This window comes from Myxocyprinus asiaticus, chromosome 42 (assembly GCF_019703515.2).
Source record: "Myxocyprinus asiaticus isolate MX2 ecotype Aquarium Trade chromosome 42, UBuf_Myxa_2, whole genome shotgun sequence".
Taxonomy (NCBI): domain Eukaryota; kingdom Metazoa; phylum Chordata; class Actinopteri; order Cypriniformes; family Catostomidae; genus Myxocyprinus; species Myxocyprinus asiaticus.
The window spans coordinates 4,196,101-4,216,003 of NC_059385.1; the positions used below are offsets into that span (position 1 = coordinate 4,196,101).

At 37.9% G+C, this 19,903-nt stretch overlaps 1 protein-coding gene across 1 annotated transcript in view; it reads left to right on the plus strand.

Moving 5' to 3' along the window:
* The window catches only part of LOC127432561 (zinc finger SWIM domain-containing protein 6), a 99,409-nt gene that overhangs the window by 58,540 nt on the left and 20,966 nt on the right, over positions 1-19,903 (plus strand). The window contains exons 3-7 of the mRNA XM_051683798.1: positions 1,429-1,577; positions 2,801-2,951; positions 16,463-16,642; positions 17,763-17,939; positions 18,785-18,931. Coding sequence (XP_051539758.1) covers positions 1,429-1,577; positions 2,801-2,951; positions 16,463-16,642; positions 17,763-17,939; positions 18,785-18,931 — 804 coding nt within the window. The remainder of the gene's footprint in view (positions 1-1,428; positions 1,578-2,800; positions 2,952-16,462; positions 16,643-17,762; positions 17,940-18,784; positions 18,932-19,903) is intronic.

Genomic DNA, 19,903 nt, shown 5'->3' on the forward strand with positions numbered 1-19,903 from the left:
TTTAAAAATTATTTTGGCTCACCGCTATTGTCGCATGCACATTTCCATCATTTTGCACAGTTTCTAAGCTTTGCCGTTTCTCAGAGCTGTTACTGTTATCAGATATTCTGGTCCCAGGGCCTGATGACATAAATCTATAGAAAAAAAAAAAAGACTTCTCTTTGCATTTCATTGAAAGGCACAATGGGCATATTATATTTCTCTTTTGTCGGGAAGGGGAAATCTAAAGCGGATGTGCCAATTATGGGGGGAAAAAAGCATCAGCAAACAGCACATTTTAGAATGGGGGAAACAGGAAGTTCTTTCATCAGTCTGGGCCTGTGTGAGGTCACGCCTGGAATGCAGGAAGCTGGTTTGATGTGGCGTCTAATAAATCTTTACTATAGACCCTCAGCATTGTCGACAGCGTTTAAATCATCAGCCGTAGTTTGGGCTTCAGGGTTTCCTTAGTACACTGCGCATGTGCGAAGCAAATTAAACCAGCCCTTGTCTGAGACGCCAACATGCTGTCTGCTTTAAATTAGGTGGCTGTATTGATTTCAATGGTTCTAGGCTACTAGGGTTGTGTCAAAGAATTTTGGCTATTAAATAATCTCTGGTTTTGATTATTCATTGCTTTAATGTGTAATTCAGTAGTGTTTAAGCATAATTGCACGGGAAGTGAGTTCTTCATTTAGTGTCAAAAGAAAAACCTGACATTACTGATGCTAGGTCAAGCATCACTATTATTAGTCCTACCAAGGGTTTCAGATTTGAACAAACCAATGACCCTATGTATTAAAGTTCTAAGTGTAATTTGTTGCGAAGAGGCCATTACTTTTCTAAGTAGTCAAGTCATTTTTATTTGTATAGCGCCTTTCACAACACACATCGTTTCAAAGCAGCTTTACAGAAGATCATGCATTAACAGAAAATGAAACCGTAATATCTATAAAGTCTTAGAGTCATCTTTGTGTATACGATTATGAAGTGTGTATAAAAATAAGTAATAAAATAATAATTGTATTTAGAAACTGTGGCAAGGAACACAAAACTCTAAGATATTGGTTAATGGAGAAAAATAACCTTGGGAGAAACCAGGCTCACTGAGGGGGCCAGTTCCCCTGTGGCTAACAGCATGAATATAATGCCAAGTAATCAGCTGCCAGATAATAAAACAGCCAAAAAACATCCTATAGACTTGCAAGGACCCAAGCCATATCAAGAGACCAAAATATTAAAGAGATGTCGGGTGTGTTTTTGACTTAGACCAGTAAGCAACCAACCACCCAGAATTCCCACTCAGAATTGCATGTGCACGCACCATTAACATTTTCTTGAGAAAATGCAAAAATTTACTTTTTTAAACTATTGTTTCATGAAGATGATTTTCATTGAAGGCTACATCATACGGATAGCTAATGGCTTTTTTGTGTGTTTGTGAAATAGGTGCCCCGGACCCCACAGCAGGGGCCAGTGTGGACGATGAGAACTGCTGGCATTTGGATGAGGAGCAGGTCCAGGAACAGGTCAAACTCTTCCTGTCTCAGGGGGGCTACCACGGCTCGGGCAAACAGCTCAATCTCCTGTTCTCAAAGGTGGGGTGGTGCAACCAACTTCCATATGACGACTCACTATATATGATTATCCCTTTTCCCTCCATCTCTTTAATCATTTGCAAGCCATGGAGTAAACGTTTCACTTGAAGTTCAGCATTTAATCACATGAGCAGAGTAACTTTGTAAGTCCATAATTCCATTCTATTGTATCAAAAGCGGAAATTTGCATAAGAATTTTACATACAAGATTTGGTTCTACTTGTGGTTTATGATTGTAGCCCACAAGGAATATTTCCAGCATAATCGACAGCATTTGTGGCATAATGTTAAAACCCACAAAAAAGAATTTCGTCGACTCCCTGCATTTCTAAAAAAGAACAGAAAAAACACTTGTGTATTATTTGAGCTGTAAAGTTGTTTAAATTGTTGTTTTTGAGGCACACTACTAAAGTACCAAGATTACAGGGTTTACATCATCATAGCAACGAAGTTGTAAAATTGGATTTAACTTTACACAGAAAAGGCTAGTAGGTGATTTTATCACGCTAAAATCATGTTAACATGCATATTGTTTACATTTTGTGACTTAAGCTTTTGAAACGCCACTTTTGCGCTTGGTATTTCAGCGCAAAAACATGCGTCTTACTAACCACACGCAATCTATTTTAGCAGGCGCAGTCAGCACTAATTGTAAATTAGGCTCATTGTAGATTGCGCTTCTTTAACAAAAATTGCCTGGCACAATTTAGATTGAAAGTAAAATGAATTTTATTTAAGATATGTTAAGAGATTCATCCAACTTGCATTCGGCAGCAATTTTGTGGGTGAATTTGCACTGTTGCCTCATCTGCATAATTCCAGCACAAAGAGCATGTGCAAAAAAAACGTGCTTTTACCGGCCGCAATCCATTCTTAGTGAATCTGCCCCGAATATTTTAACAATTACAGATTGGCCCTATTGCCACACTGCCTCACATTGCCTCACTATTACCTTACCTCTTGCTTTTTTTTTTTTAAAGAAATGGAGGAACATATCAAAATGAATTTTTATGGTAATCAACATTATGCCACAAATGCTGTCGTTTGAGCTTAACTTGTAATTAACCCGGAATATTCCTTTAAAAGTTGATTAATTTCATAGTGACTTTAATGTTTTCTGTATAGATGCAAAAGCACAGTACTGTGCGATACAAAAAAGTTACAGCCAATCAGAATACGTGATGTTTAATTATTCCTTGTGTGTGATTGTATGTGTTCTGCAGGTACGGGAGATGCTGAAGATGCGTGACTCTAACGGTGCTCGCATGTTAACACTGATAACAGAGCAGTTCATGGCCGACCCGCGGCTGGCGTTGTGGCGGCAACAGGGAACCACCATGACGGACAAATACCGCCAGCTATGGGATGAGTTAGGTAAGCCAAGTCAGGCTCAAGTACAACGAGATAAATTTGTTTGATTTATGTTTATAACTTGACGTGCTTAAAAATGCAACTCCAATCACGCAAGACACTCAAATACAATGAAAGTTTCCGTTTGCATGAATTACAACTTTGGAGGTATGCTTGGGGGTCATTGTCCATTTGGAAGACTCATTTGCGAACGAGCTTTAACTTCATGGCTGATGTCATCAGCCTTGCTTCAATATATCCACATAATTTTCCTTCCTCATGATGCCATCTATTTTGTGAAGTGCACCATTCCCTCCTGCAGCAAATCACCCCAACAACATGATGCTGCCAACCCCATGCTTCACGGTTGGGATGGTGTTCTCTGGCTTGTAAGCCTCTCCCTTTTATCTCCAAACATAACGATGGTCATTATGGCCAAACAGTTCAGTTTTTATTTCATCAGACCAGAGGATATTTCTCCAAAAAGTAAGATCTTTGTCCCCATGTGCACTTGCAAACTGTAGTCTGGCTTTTTTATGGTGGTTTTGGAGCAGTGGCATCTTCCTTGCTGAGCAGCCTTTCAGGTTATGTCGATATAGGACTCATTTTACTGTGGATATAGATACTTGTCTACCTGTTTCCTCCAGCATCTTTACAAGGCCCTTTGCTGTTGTTCTGGGATTCATTTGCACTTTTCGCACCACACTACGTTCATCTCTAGTAGACAGAATGCGTCTCCTTCCTGAGCGGTATGATGGCTGCGTGGTCCCATGGTTTATACTTGCGTATTATTGTTTGTACAGATAAACGTGGTACCTTCAGGCATTTGGAAATTGCTCCCAAGGATGAACCAGACTTGTGGAGGTCCAAACATTTTTTTTCTAAGGTCTTGGCTGATTTCTTTTGATTTTCCCATGATGTCAAGCAAAGAGGCACTTAGTTTGAAGGTAGACCTTAAAATACATCCACAGTTACACCTCCAATGGACTCTAATTAGCCAATTAGCCTATCAGAAGCTAATTGGCTAATTGCCTAAAGGCTTGACATCATTTTCTGGCATTTTCCTAGCTGCTTAAAAGCACAGTTAACTTAGTGTATGTAAACTTCTGACCCACTGGAATTGTGATAGTCAATTAAAAGTGAAACAATCTGTCTGTAAACAATTGTTGGAAAAATTACTCATGTAATGCACAAAGTAGATGTTCTAAATGACTTGCCAAAACTGTAGTTTGCTTATATGAAATCTGTGGAGTGATAAAAATGAGTTTTAATGACTTCAACCTAAGTGTATGTAAGCTTCTGACTTCAACTGTATCTGTAATGGATTTTCTTGCATTTAAGAGTGATTAAGCCAATATTCACTAAGTCATAACATGTTATCTCAGTGTGAAAACTTTGCAAAATGTGGCTCGGCAGTTGTTTGGTGGCTGTCAGGCATGTTTTGAAAGTCCATCTTCACTGCACTCAAGAGTCTGTGCTGTGCTCTGTTAAAAATAAAAATCCACCTGCGTGTCTGAGGACTGCTATTTAGAGGAAGCTGCTGTTGCCAGATTGCATATTCGTAGCTTTTGCTCTTGATCAATATGGCATATTCTTTTCCCACTTAAAACCCTCCTGGGTGTTCTGTCTAAAATATAGTGTGGTAAGCACACAAGCAACTGTAGCACTCGAAACCAGCGGCACACTCCAGCTGCTTCAGAAGTGCTGCGTGGTGCCTCTATTGCGTCAGTTACTGTAACTGGATCAAAACGCATAGAGCCAAACAGCAAATTTTATTGCAGTTCAATCCATCCAGCATAGTATATGTGAAAAATATAATCTCCCCCCCCCTCCCTCATTCCATCTCAATCTCCCACTATCAGCAATATTGGAATGAAAGCGGTGAAATTTGGAAGGACGTGTAATCATTTTAATTGTGACTGGCTGGCCACATCACACAAGCCTGCCAATTCTCAAATCCTGTGATGTTTCATAAATTTTGTCTTGGCACTGAGCGACAGTGGGCACAATTGCAGGAGTCCAAGTCCCAGGGTGCCAGGCACTAAATCAGAGAGGGAGCTAAACACTAGACTGATGGACCTTCTATTAAAAATGCGAACAATTCTGGCATTGCGTTGAAGCCACTTTGTCAGAATTAGTCGCAGAACATAATCTATATGTGAACACAAATGCTTCTAGCTACATCAGCTTGATTTCATGCGTCTAAGTGTTCTGAAATGTTTCAAAGCAGTTAATTACGCAACTTAAGTGTGCATAATTTTCTTAGCATTGCCACAAGCGGGTATTAAAGGAATATTCCGAGTACAGTACAAGTTAAGCTCAGCAGACAGCATTTGTGGAATAAAGTTGATTGCCACAATTTATTTTGATTCATCCTTCCTTTTCTTTAAAAAAAAAATCTGTTACAGTGAGGCGCTTACAATGGAAGTGAATGGAGATCATCCAAACAACGTAACAGTAAACCTTGTAATTCCGATAATTTAGTAGTCAGCCATAAAAACTACGATTTAAACAACTTTACAGCTCACGTAATACAAGTTTTAAAAGAAGAATTAAAGGAATTGTTCACCCAAAAAGGAAAATTATCTCATCTTTTACTCACCTTCATGATATCCCAGGTGTCTGATCAGACTTTTGAAGCTCCAAAAATCACAGACAGTCAGCATAAACGTCATCGATACAACTCTAGCGATTAAATTAATGTCTTCTAAAGTGATATGATCGCTTTTGATGTGAAAAAATATCAATAGTTAAGTACTTTTTAACTTCAAATCATCGCTTCCGTTAGGCTTCACGAGAGGATGGATATCACGCGGTCTCTCGTGTGACATATTTGCATTGGCGAATACTTTACGGATGTAATCTCACGTTCTCCACTCGGTTGATGCATCCAGGATGAGCACACAAATGCACCATTGTGAGTGAAGAAACGGATAAATACAGATCAAAACCAACCAAGCTACTGTACAGTGTTCCTCCTACTCGGTTGTAAACAACGCTGCTCTTCCGGGTGTCTCACATGCATCAGTTCTCGTGTCTCACGTGCCAATGCGATTACATCACATGCACATACCACTGCTGAACGGAAGCAATGATTTATAGTTAGTACTTAACTATAAATTTTTTCGCACCAAATGCGATCGTGTCCCTTTAGAAGACATTAATTTAACCACTGGAGTCATATGGATGACGTTTATACTGACAGTCTGTGATTTTTGGAGCTTCAAAAGTCTGATCCCCATCTACTTGCATTTTAAGGACCTACTGAGCTCAGATATTTTTCTTCAGATGTGTTCTGCTGAAGAAAGAAAGTCATATACACCTGAGATATCATGAGGGTGAGTAAATGATGAGAGAAATTTTCATTTTTGGTGAACTAACACTTTAAAGGAGAAATGTGTAACATTGACATCAAGCGTTTAAAATGGGTACAAATTCAAAATATTGGAGAGAGTTGTCTCCCCCGCCCCTTCCTCCCCAGACTCAAAGCTCACGTGGGTTGCCAGGTTGAGGACACGCAACAGGAACAAGCAAACTGACAATGGCAAGTGAAGAGCCTTACACTGATGATCAGCTAATGTATACATTTGCAATGTTTTTATTGTTTGCAAATTATAAACCAGCTCATGTGGATTTTTTATAACTCTGTCAATGTTAGCTAGATGTATTGCTGGCTTCCATGGCTGCAGCGCACTGTATTTGCCCACTAACTTGTTTAAAATCTGGCAACCCGGGGCGTCGATATACTATTGGGAAATGGGCAGTGGGTGGGATCACACAAGCCAAAACACAAACAGAAATTCTGGCCCGGAATAAACATTTCAAAGTAGATTATACTGACTGTAGCATTGTTTTTGGAGAGGCCAGTATTTCAACTTAGCATGTTTCCTAAATCTCTGATAACATATTATGATAATTGTATGCTTTAGTACAGTAAATATATTACATATTGCACTTTTAATGTAAGTGCTTTTTATTAAATTATAAGCTTGACTTTTCTGCCTTTTTAAACCCTCCAAAAATTGGCCCCATTCACTTCCATTATAAGTGCCTCACTGTAACCTTGGTTTTTGCTTTTTTTTAAAGAAAAGAAGGGATGAGTGTAAATTATTATTTTGGTAATAAACATCCTGCCACAAATGCTTTTGATTGAGCTTACCTTGCTTTGAACCCGGAATATTCCTTTGAAGGGATAGATCATGTCTTTTACAATTGGGTTGCTCTTTCTGGTCAACTACTGTCATGGCGTTGCAACAGTTTGCTGTTGTTAACTGTTGACACATTTATAAAATGCTATGAGGCATCAGTGTATTACTCCCTACCAATTCAGAGTCTGGGGGATGGAGCTTCAACTTTGCTCATGAGATTATGGGAGAAAGATTTAAACTGGGTATTTGAGGAGGGAGTGTGGGCTAGGATTCTAAAAAACATCAAGTCTACATCTAGAGATGCAAGGGTGTGCCTTATGCAATTTAAGATTTTACATCGATTCTATTGGACCCCATCTAGATTGTATAGGCTGGGTCTTAAAGACACACCCATCTGCTGGCGATGCCAATCAGAAGATGTGTTTGGTGGTGTGTTAAGATTCAAGAATTTTGGTTGAGGGTTCAGAGTTTTATGTGTGACGTATTGGCTACTCAAATCTCATTTTGCCCCAGACTTTGTATTTTAGGTGATGGGGCGGTCATTGATATAGGGGATAAGGACATGAAGAATTGGGTCCTGGCCGGAGTTATGATAGGCAGACAGGTCATCCTTGGAGGATGGAAGTCGGCTGGAGCGCCCTCGTTTCGTGAGTGGTATGCGGAGATGGGCAGGGTAGCGACATTTGAAGACTTATCACATAGAAGGCTAGGCAACATGGCTCTATTCAATAAGATATGGAGCAGCTATTTAACCTTTTTAGAAGGCTCTCGGGGAGGGGCAGTGGAGGAAGATGTGTTGTTTTAAATTAATGTGTTTATAGCCTTTTTGTTTTTTGTTTTTGAACATACTTTTTATGTTTTTTTTTTTATTTTTTATATATATATATATATATATATATATATATATATATATATTTTTTTTTTTTTTTTATATATATGTTTTATGGAATCAGTAAAATTGTTAATAACAACAACAAAAAAGAACGGCATGCATGCAGTGCTTTCGCCAAGCATTTGCGTCTTCGTACTTCCGTAGAGTGTGCCTGGCCTTACATGTTTTGATCCCTCCATGCAGTCTGGTAAAGCGATGTTTGAAATCCTTATTTGATTTTTTGAGGGCTGTTGCTATTGTATTTGAGTTGACGGTGTGACTATAAGGAATTTGCGGGGCTGAACAGATTAGCGGACATTTGTGTGCAGTGAGGCCTGCTGCATTTTTGTTTGAAGGAAAGACTGCAGGAAGGGGAAGAGAGGGGCCCTCTGTGTCACAAAAGGGATGTAGACTGTTTAAGTAGGCGGTGTCCCCTGGATAGGGGTGTGCAACCATCCCGAGTCTGACTCAGAATCTACTCATGCAATGTTGCATCCCTCACCTGAGGTTACTGAGCTTGAAGCAAGAATTGCCATGACCTCGGCATTGGTAATGCAATGCTCTGCCATTTGAACTATAGGAACATAAACTTGTCCAGACATATCTATATCAACTTGGAGATGTCTCTTGATGGTCTGCTCCTAAACTCCAGCAATGGCTGCCATTTTGAGTGCTCATACGTCCACAAAGATCTCGCAGAGGGGTTCATTAAGAAGAGTAGAGAGACAGAGAGATTGGGGGCTGAGGGGGCACATCTCTCGCTCTCTCTCGCTCTCTCTTGCTCTCTCTCTCGCTCGCTCTCTCTCGCTCTCTCTCTCTCGCTCGCTCTCTCTCGCTCTCTCTCTCGCTCGCTCTCTCTCGCTCTCTCTCTCGCTCGCTCTTTCTCTCTCCCATTCTCTCAGATGAATCATTATGCCTGTCAGGCCCTTTAAGCCCCGCCATAATTGGAGAGCCCTTCGTTTTGAAGGCTGCCCCCTCCTCTTCCTCCCTGACAGGCGCAATAATACGAAGACCGTTTCATTAAATCCCGGACACTTAATCTGACACCGGCGGTCAGGTAGGTGCTGAGGAGTGGAGGAGATGCCTGCCAGCGAGTGTGAGCGAGAGATTACAGCCCAGATTTATACGCCCATGCCTCCCAGCATCCTTCACGCCATCGCTTCCTTCATTCGTCTTTTACTCCCTCCGCTGCGTGTGGGTCGCTTTTGTTGCGGGAACAAAGGCTTGCTTACATAAGACAGGGTACGACAGCTGTTTGGACTGGTTTGCTTTGATTTTCGTTAATAATAGACCAATATGTCATCCAAACCAAATAATCTAGATATCAGCATTGGGATAAACGTCGATGTCGGCTCAAATCTAACTTGTGAATCGATAATGTGCATTTTCTTAAATTTTTTAAATGAGTTTAAAGATAATGTGCATTTAAATTCAGCATCTTTGTGTATGTTTAATTTGCTATTGTCAAAGAACATGACTCTGCAACCATTTCAGTATCGCAGTGTGACTTATTACCAAGTGCATGTTGTGGAAAATAAGTGTTAATTTAAATTAAGCAATTTTGTGTGCATTTCATTTGCCAAACATATCAACATAAAACTTTTCGCAACCCATTTTACTTATGTGATTGTACATATTTCTGAGTAAATGTTGTGTTAAATTCAGCAGTTGTTTGTATAGTTTGCTCTTAATAAGTCAACATGAAATAGCCAAACCATGTGATTAAAAATGTATGACCTCTGTGGACCATATATTTAGGAAAAATATATATTTGTTAGGGATGTCCCGATACTGCGCTCACGTACTGTACTTGTGCTCATAAAAATGCTTTGATACCAAAAATGATGCCATCTGATGTACATTGCATAAACATTCAGCCCACATATTAAAATCACGTTATGTCCTCGTGTCCTCGTAAATGCTAAAGGCTGTGATTTAATGAGGTAAATATATAGTTTGCATGTGCTGCGCTCTTCTTAGTGAATGTGTGAAGCCGGCTGCTCATACACAAAAAATCAAAGATATCTACATGGAAAACACAACCATGAGCATTGCGTGCTCTGTTTGTAGCAGATGACAGCGAGCAGAGCACTAATTCACTTTGTAGCACGCAGCACATACAGACTACATATTTATTTAATTAAATAGCAGTCTTTTGCAGTTTAATAATCACACTGGCCCTGCAACCCATACAGGATAAATGAGTCTCTGAAGGGCACTCCGAGGGATAACAATCATGATAGTCATGCTTTTAGATCGTGTCAAACAGCATTTACAATAAAAAAGTATTGAAATAATTAGTTTTTAATAAACGTTATTTTTGAGTCACACACATTTTAGCCCTCTCACAGTGGATGGTAAAGTCTTCCAAATGGAAAAGGGCATAGTGTTGATCACTTCTGAATGGAACGCACCCCGAGTCATGTAGCGACCTGCTTTTCCGGCGGTGAGAAAATGATGCAAAATTATGTTGAAAATTAATTGTTATATTTATTTTTTTATTTGATTAAAGTTAGAATGAATTCATTTATTTAGACACCATTTTGATTCTAAATTTGAAATAAACTGATAAACAAATAAACAAATTTTGGAATTCATCGATTTCAGAAAAAAAAAACAAGAAAAAAAAAACAGGTGTTGTATCGGAAAGCACTGTAAAGGAAGTGTGGGTACTCATTCTCCAAAAAATGGATTCTGGGCATCCCTAATTTTTGTCTTTCCATTTGGTGCCGCTAACGGCATAGAAATTACACACTTCAGCTTTTATAATTGCAGATAGGATGTACACAAAATTGTTAAATTAAAATGAACACTTATATACACAATATATATACTCAAAATACATTTTAAGAAAATGAAAAAAGGTAGTGTTCATTTTTACATTGACAGAGTTGGTTTTGGAACTGTCATATCGGGGAGCTTACCAGCTGGCACTATTATTGGGTTATCCATGTCAAATCAACCAAATTTCAGAAACTTCCCTGGCTGAATTTTTTTTAATGATATTTTTTCCAAAAAAAAGATAAACATAAATGATGATGAAAGCCAAAATATAAATGCATAGATCAATATACAGTATACTGAGTAATCATTCATTTTTAGAGGGGATTCAAAATGACAATTTTCGCTTCGAAAAAACCTACTGGTAAATAAAATAAGAAAGTTGGTAGCATCATTTTTACACAAAGTGATAGGTCTTTTTCTAAAATCAGTTGACTTCAGCACCCTTTGTTGCATTTATATGTCCAAACATTGGGAAAGAAATCCTATTTTTATTATTTCTCCAAAGTTGGAGTGCCTATAACTCCAGAAGTATTACATACTTTTTTTCTGGTTCTGGTTCAGAACACACTTTCATGTATCTTTATTTTTAAGGCACTGTAAGGTTAAATCTGCTCTCAGTGTGACTCCATGTTTAAATGATAACATTTGACCCAATTTAAATGGTCGAAAACTAAATGTGGGTCACATGGATTGAAGCTAGTTTTCTCATCCAACAAAACAAGTCTAAAGTACAAATAATGTTGAAACTAGAAATGTACCTTTTATTTTATTCACATAAAAACAATAACGTCAAAATCTCCATTTTCGAGAGTCCAAAAATACAGTACACTTATTATGAATAAGTGATGCACACGGTTGGGAGGGTTACTTTTGAAATGTATTCCACTACAGATTACAGAATACATGCTGTAAAATGTAATTTGTAACATATTTCGTTAGATTACTCAAGGTCAGTAACGTATTCTAAATACTTTGGATTACTTCTTCAGCACTGGTAGATTTTTTCACTTGTTTTGACTATAAAAACTCTGTCAGTACAGTAAGACAAAATACACATGTTAAAAATACATTCTCTGAAAAACATAAATATCTTATGCAGTGTTGTTTCTAAAACAAGATTAATCAAACTGATCTTGTTTTAAGGATTTTCAGATATTTTTACAGGAAAACAATACAACATTATTATCAAGAATATGATTTTTGCTCTAATATCAGGTCTTACTAGAAAAAATTATGAATTATGATCATATAGAAATTATGATCTAACGTAAATTTTCTTGATAAAAAAATATGATCGTGCCTGGAGTTTTATTTCTATATCTTGTGCTCCAAACTAACTTCAAACTTCTCTGTCGGCTCGTATGAATGTAACACATCATAAGAAAGTGTTTCACCGCTGTTCAAATGCACTTTGGATCGCATCATTTATATGTATAAATGTTTTCCATCTGAAAGGACTAAATATTAAATGAAACAAATGACAATAAAATGCAAAGTAATCTCTTCAGTAATCAAAATACTTTTTGAATGTAACTGTATTCTAAATACTAATGATTTAAATTGTAACTGTAGTGGAATACAGTTACTTATATTTTGTATTTTAAATACGTAATCCCATTACATGTATTTCGTTACTCCCTAACCCTGGTGATGCATGTGGCTCTTCAATAAGTGCAATACCAATTTTGGGGGGATTTCAGAAATGTAATATATCAGCCATCGTTCTCTGTAGATATCAATATCGGCCATTGAAAAACACAGATTGATTAACCACTAGCATCCATGGAGAGTGCCGTTGTTTATATGTGTGTCTAAGAGAGAGGAATCATGGGATGCTCTCGGCTCAAGACAGGCATGCTGACAGCATGGATGAGATTCAGAGTGAAAGCTTAAATTAGGCCCTTGAAAGACAGGATCACAGCGAGCGGGGGAGGGGAGGCAGTCAGTCAGTGTGTGTGCGCGTGTCTGCGGGCGGATGATTGTGTGCATGTGTGGATTAATTTATTCTGCAAAGCCCAATATTGTTTAAATTAATCTGGGCACAGGGGCCCGTGAAGTGAAACCGACTCCTTTTCATTTAGGTTACGTGTGATGGAGAAGGCAGCGAAATTAGGCCACGACTTCTCTCAGATGACATAATTACACTAGCAAGCACTAATCCTGTACATTGCCCAAACACAAAGCCGTTGAGGCAGCAAGTCTAAGACAATGGAAGGGTAAATAGCCAGCAGCATTTTCATTAGCATGTAGCATGTTTGCGTTCTCCATGTCTGTTCCCCTCCCCAGCGTCACACTTTGCTTATCGTAATCTTGTTGTAATAAACTACAGCTGCCACAACTGTTTTTGCTTTCGCTGTGCAGTTTACGAGATATACTAGACTAAACAACTTGAAGATCAGTTATTATTTACTAACACTTGGGAGCTATCCTTTGGATTAGGCATATTGGAATGAAAACACAGCCTTTGAAGTGTTTTTATTGTGTCTACCTTGCTGTCGTGTCTGTCTGTATCTAGCCAATATTTATGATAATTTTTGACTTGTCAGTGTTTGTTGGCTCCATTCTAGTAATGAGAATCGAAAGGAATTTAACGATTCCAAACACAGTTCCACTTAATGATTCCATTTAATGATTATTTTTTTAACGTTTGTGGAAGATCCTGCTCCGAATGTTTATCTTTAACTTTGTTAATGTATAGTTGTAAAAATAAAATAAAAATAAACTTGGTTGGTCCCGTTTTGTTTAATTGAAAATGTGAAAAAAATCTAGAATTTTCTTTCCATTCTCCAACTTTTTGTTATTTGAAAATGATTTTACGTCTGAAATTCTTAAACATCAAAGTGTGGTCGACAGTTTTTATAGCAATAGAATGGGACTGATACTGCATATTTTTGTTTCCACATTATAACCATAAAGTTTCAAATATTTGTTCGTTTTAAAGTTTCTTGTAAGCCTAAATTACTAAAATTGTGTTTTCCTTTCTGATGTCGCGTTTATAACATTATAACAAGGTATTTTAGGTAATGTTAATTTAGAAGTCAGTGCATTGTTCTGTTTAAGTAAAGCTGCTACAGAAAATGCAAAGAGGTCCAGCTGATCAAATTGCTTCCTAATACACTAAACTTAAAGAATCGTAATGTTATTGAATCGCGACCCAGATATTGATATAAAATTGTATCGCCTCACTCATGGTGATTCCGACCCCTAGTCCGGTGTGAATGGCATTTTACAGTTCCAGTTCTCGATTCCAATTCCACTATGTAATTCAAAAGTAATTTTCTGTCTGAAAAACTTTTAATCATGGCAAAGTGCGTGACATGCAGGTTTTTTTAATATAATTGGTTTTTTTTGGGGTTTTTTAGATCATAACGTACTAGCAGGTATTTGTAATGTTAACAGTATTAGTTAGTGCATGATTAGGTTTAAGTAAAACTGCCATAGAAAATGCTAATTTTATTATTGTTTTGAGCTCAAGTTTATCAGGTCGCATCGTAATATGTAAAAATTATAAAATCGCAATATTATCATATTGCCACATCCCCGCTGATTCCCACCGCTAGTCCTATATGAATGGTACCTCAGAGTTGCGTTTTCATATACAGAGCAATGTCCTGTGCTTGCATGTTCCAGGGTGCGTATTATCCCGTTTCTTCCATGCTCGCACGGCTGTTGTCCTTCAACAGCCCAAACAAAGAGCCGATCCTCCTGTCCCCTCCCCCTCTTCTCCCATTCTCCCTTGTTCCTCTAGACATTCTCTCTCTCTATTTCTCTTCCCCCCCCCCCACCCCCGTCTCATTCTCCTTTGTCTTCCCATCTTTTTTTCGCTACTATCTAATTCCTCTCCTGCCATCATGCATTTGTCTCTCTCACTCTCTTCATTTCTTTCCCCATCTCGTTTTTTTTCTCCGTCGCCCCTCCTCCATCTCTCTCTCAGCCGGGTCTTGCAGGTATTCTCGTTGTGTCATTGTGGAGCACTCCGGGAGTGATTAAACCATCATACACAATCCGTATGGCACAGCGCTCGCGTCAGGCTCCATACATCACTGCCTAATGCAGCCAATGGGATGAATTAGAGGCCAAATGAACCTCATGGGTTGCCAATTCTAGCCAGTGAGAATCTGCTCCCGTTGAGGGATGTATATGTATCGATCCGAAGCTCTATATGAGGGCTTTCGTTGGAACTGCTTTGGTTTTTGGGCTTGAATATCGAGGAGAAATACCATTGGCTGCAACTATTATTACTAGCGATAGACTCTAAGATTATTGGATTTGGCCAATAATTATGCTTGGTGTATTAACAGATGGATTTCAATCAATTATAAAAACTACCAACATTGAATATGTAAAACATTTCTGTTTTTTATTTATTTCTTTTTCTTTTTATTAAATATTTTGCAAGCATTCTAGTCACATTTTATAAGGGAAATGTTATTGGTGTCTACTTGATAGACCAACATATTGGCCAGGCTGATTAATCGGCCAATTTTGGCCAATCTGACATTATGGTCATGTGCAGAAAATCGTTTCAAAATGGCCAATTAACAGATGTGGTAAAAATCCAGTCCCATCCAATTAAAAGAATTGCTTTCAGTTTGCCAAGATCCTTGTCAACTTTTATTAGTATGAGCAAAACTATGATACTAATTCCACAAAATTGCAGTCATTAGTGGCTCAGGTTTACTTGATTACCGTCAAATTGAAAGTAGAGAATAAATGACATATGTTAAATTGAACTGGACACTGATTGGACGAGCGCGTCTTAAAGTTGCATTACTCTTTAAGGTCGTTTGTCTGTATTAAAGGTAACTGGGTTCAGTCGAGCAGTCAGCTGACCTATTTACATGCTTTTTCAGACATGATGAAGCTGCTGTTGAAGGGAGGCGTTTACTGCCCTTTCTGTATCCTCCTCGTTCGTTTGTACCTTTTGTTTGGAAGCTTGTTAACCTCTGAGCCCTTAAAATAGAATTAGCTGGCCCTACAGATAAAGACGTTTTCTTGTTGCATTGCATCTTTAGAAATGAAAGTATAGTGTTTTTGTTTGTTTAAAATTGGTTCAAGATGTGCTTTTAATGTTTCATACAAATGTATGTTGAAGGAATGTTCTGGGTTAAATCCAAGTTAAGCTCGATTAACAGCATTTGTGGCATAAAGTGGATTTACACATATTTTTTCCACGTCCCTCGTTTATTAAAAAAACACAGTAAGGTACATTTAAGGCATTTCAGTTTTAAAAGAACCCAGTATATTCCTTTTTAATTATATTCAACACTTAAAGGGATATTCAACCAAAAATTTAAATTGAAACTATTTAACCAACATCATGTTGTTACAAAACCAAAGCACAAAAAAATGAGAAACCTTGAAGAAACTTCACACAGCTCTTTTTCATACAACTACTATTTTTTGTGACCATGTCTTTCAAGCTCAAAAAGAACCAAAATGCACCTTAAAAGCTCCTTGAAAGTAGCCCATTCAATTTTTGCACTATATTCCATGTCTTCTGAAGGCTTATGATAGCTTTATGTGATGGAAAGACTGTAATTTAAGTCATTATTCAGGGGAAATCTTCCCCTTCACAGATGACAATGTTAGTTTTTGACTGAACTATTCCTTTTTAATAGCTAGAATCACCTCATTAAGGGCAAAAAAAATATAAATTCCTTAGGCATACCTATGGAAATCGAGATTATACCGTACAAACCTCCATCATCTACACTGTCTCTCTTTCGCAGGTGCCTTGTGGATGTGCATCGTGCTAAACCCCCACTGTAAGCCCGAACAGAAGGCCGCTTGGCTCAGGCAGCTCAAGAAGTGGAACAGTGTGGACGTGTGCCCCTTAGAGGATGGTAACCACGGCAACGAGCTGCCCAATTTAACCAATGCTTTGCCGCAGGGTGCGCACGGCAACCAAGGTAAGTGTGTGCAAGGGTGTCGGGGCGAGTGTGGTGATTGAGGGAAGAAACTGGGTCTTTTAATCAAGCGTACCTCTGTGCACCCCTTTTATTAGGCTTTGTGTGACTAATGGAATGCCCCTAATAACACCGGCTTTTGTCCTTGCTGTGCAGATCATATCTCTGGGTGAAATCAAGCGTTGGGGTGGGGGGAAAATAGCTCTATTGAAACTTTTTGATTAGTCAGGTCTTTTGTACTGGGTGAAAATGTCTGGAGAGATTTTATAAGTTTTGTTGTAAATATTCATGCTCTAGATGGGTAATTGTGAAGAAATGGCTTCCCTTTTTCTAAGGCATGAGTATTATGTTGGTGGGCATAGATTTCTTTGGGATATTGACCTTTTATATAGATTTGATTTAAAAAATAAATTACAGTATGGTATGCATTTGGGTTAGGCAATATATTGAATATTCATTATAGATTAAATGTTGTTGACAATAAAAAAAACTATTATTTTTAATGCACTTTTTGTATTTGCCCATTAAGTTTCCAAGAAATCGTGCCTGTAACTAGTTTTGTGCCTTTGTCCGTTTCAATTAATCTGTTCAAAACATTGATTAGAGGATTCGTTTGCATCAGAAATGTTCACAGAAGTGACAAAAAAATGTGGCATTTTACTTGTTAAAATATTTTAGTACAAAATTTTATGTAGGTAAATTTAGCTGTTTATTACTATTTACTGTTATAATGTTGTGTATAAATAAAAATAAAAAACTATATCATTACTGAAAAACATGCCTTGATTATTTTAAATCTTTTATTTTTCCTTATTTATTTATTTATTTATTTATTTTTTACTGCTTTTTGGTTTTAAAGTTGCTTTGGATAAAAACATCTGCTAAATGACTGTAAATGTATATTGCCCAGCTCCATATGTTAAAGCCACCTTGCAACAGTCTCGCTGGTATGTGCAACACCTCAATGACAGTTCAGCTCACTGGACTAATCTGCCGATTTATTTCCGAAGGTTTTGCTGCTTTGCCCCAGACTGACAGGCCCCCAGGGGCTTCCCTCTCAGACCTTGCATTGAGAATGACAGAGCAATTTCCTCATCCCGTCCCCATCTCTCCTTATTCTCAGATTTGGGCGCTAGGCCCCACCGGACGGTTTTCACACGAGCCATCGAGGCGTGCGATCTCCACTGGCAAGACAGCCACTTGCAGCACATAATCAACGACGACCTCTACACCAACTACTGTTACCATGACAACACTGAAAATTCGCTCTTTGACTCTCGTGGATGGCCTCTGTGGCACGGTGAGTGCCGTGTTTAATTTAGCTTTTATTTCATTTTCTATTTAACGTTTGTCTTCCATTTTTTTTTTTTTTTTTTTCAGTTTTTCAGTGAATTTTTTTTTCTTTTTTTTTTCGTTTTAGTCAAACCAGTTTTACCTTCTGTTAAGTTTTTTTTAGTTTTGGTACAAAGCTAAATTTTGCCATTTGGCAATAAAGGTGGGTTGTATGTGTTAAAAACTAAAATTTGTGGTAATTTTTATTACATTTTTGTCAGTTTTGGAAATTATTTTAGTGTAGTTTCACTAGAGCTGCATTATATTTATAGTAGTATTGAATATTTTTCTTTTTGACAATATAAAATGAGCCAATATCATGAACATTGCAATAATTTTTTTTTATTATTATTATTATTATTATTATTATTATTATTATTTTAGTTTCCCAAAGATTGTGCCAGTACACTAGTTTCACCTACTTTCTAAAATGAATTTCCTTTTTTTTATTTATTTTTTTTATTGTTCATTTTATTGATATTAATTGTTTTTATTTCAGTTAAAAATGTTTTTAACTTTAAGTTGTAGTTTAATAAAAAAAACACTGATGGCGCATTCTGAAATTTGCTTGACACTTCTTTGTGTACTGTGGTAGCATAACTAGAGAGCAAGTATTTTTTTATTTTTTATTTTTTGTGATAAATTGATGCTTTACACAGAATGAGAACAAAATTTCTTACAAAATGAAAGCAAATTTTGATGTTTTATCCTGCTAGCTCAACCTAAGCTTGGCCAAATTTTGGTGTGTTTGTGAAGATGTCGCTAGTGCACTCCTGTGAGGATTTTTTTTTTCTTTTTCGGTTTTCATCACAGAACATGTCCCAACTGCATGTGCAAGGGTGGATGCACTGAGATCTCATGGTTACCCACGGGAGGCGCTGCGATTGGCCATCGCCATCGTCAACACACTGCGCAGACAACAGCAGAAACAGCTGGAACTCTTTCGAAACCACAAGAAAGGTGAGCCAAAAGTTACATTGCACTCATTGACCGGCTAGTTACAATGTCAAGGTTGTATCAAGGTGAAAAATAATGTTGCATGCAGTAACAGCCTGCATACGTTTACACACTAATTTGGTTGCAGTGGCTTTATTATTGGTCGCTAGTAGGCGTTCCTAATGCTGGTCGCTCAAGCATTATTGGTGGGCTAACAAAGTGGCCATAACTTTAGAAAATCAATTCAGAAATTAGATGTATTGCTGGTAAGATAAGATGAATCTGTTTTCTTGCTGCTAAAAATGTACATTATATAGGGGAAATCATTTGCATAAACAATGCTCTATCACTGCAATTTGCTGGGTGAACACCCCTTAATTCGGGTAATACAAGTCTGAATCCAAAAAGAGTGGAAAAAAGCCAAAATCCCCCCCACAAAATTGGTTAGCTAAAACAAAGATAAAGAATAGTTTGTAACCAGTTATCCTTTCAATACTGTGTTCCACTGACAAGTATATGTATTACTCTCGATGTCTAATGGCCAGGTAACAGTTTCATGCCACACAGCTCTTGACTAGAGCTGAATGTCCACTCATGCCCAGCAGGGCTCGGGTCAATTGCATTTAAATGCAAATGACTACTTGTTGTGGTGAAAGTGCCCACGCATAATTCATATTATTCAAATGAGGCGGCTCTCTGACCCGGTCCTGGGCTTTATGTAAAGCACCACTGCAGTGATTTCCACAGGACACGGGTGCTAAAGAAAATCAAAGCTCTCTGGTGTCTCCCATTGTTCACTTTACAAAGTCAGACTCCAGGTATGGTTTTGTATTGGTTGGCCTTGTGTTGCAATAATATAGAAGCTCTGTTTGTGAGGAAATATGCCTGAACGTACCCCAGCTGGTTCTGTTGCTAGAGCTAAGTTGTTGTTTTGGATACAGAAGCTTGGTTCCAAAACATAGCTGCTTCATTTACATAAGCAGCTACCTACTTAGG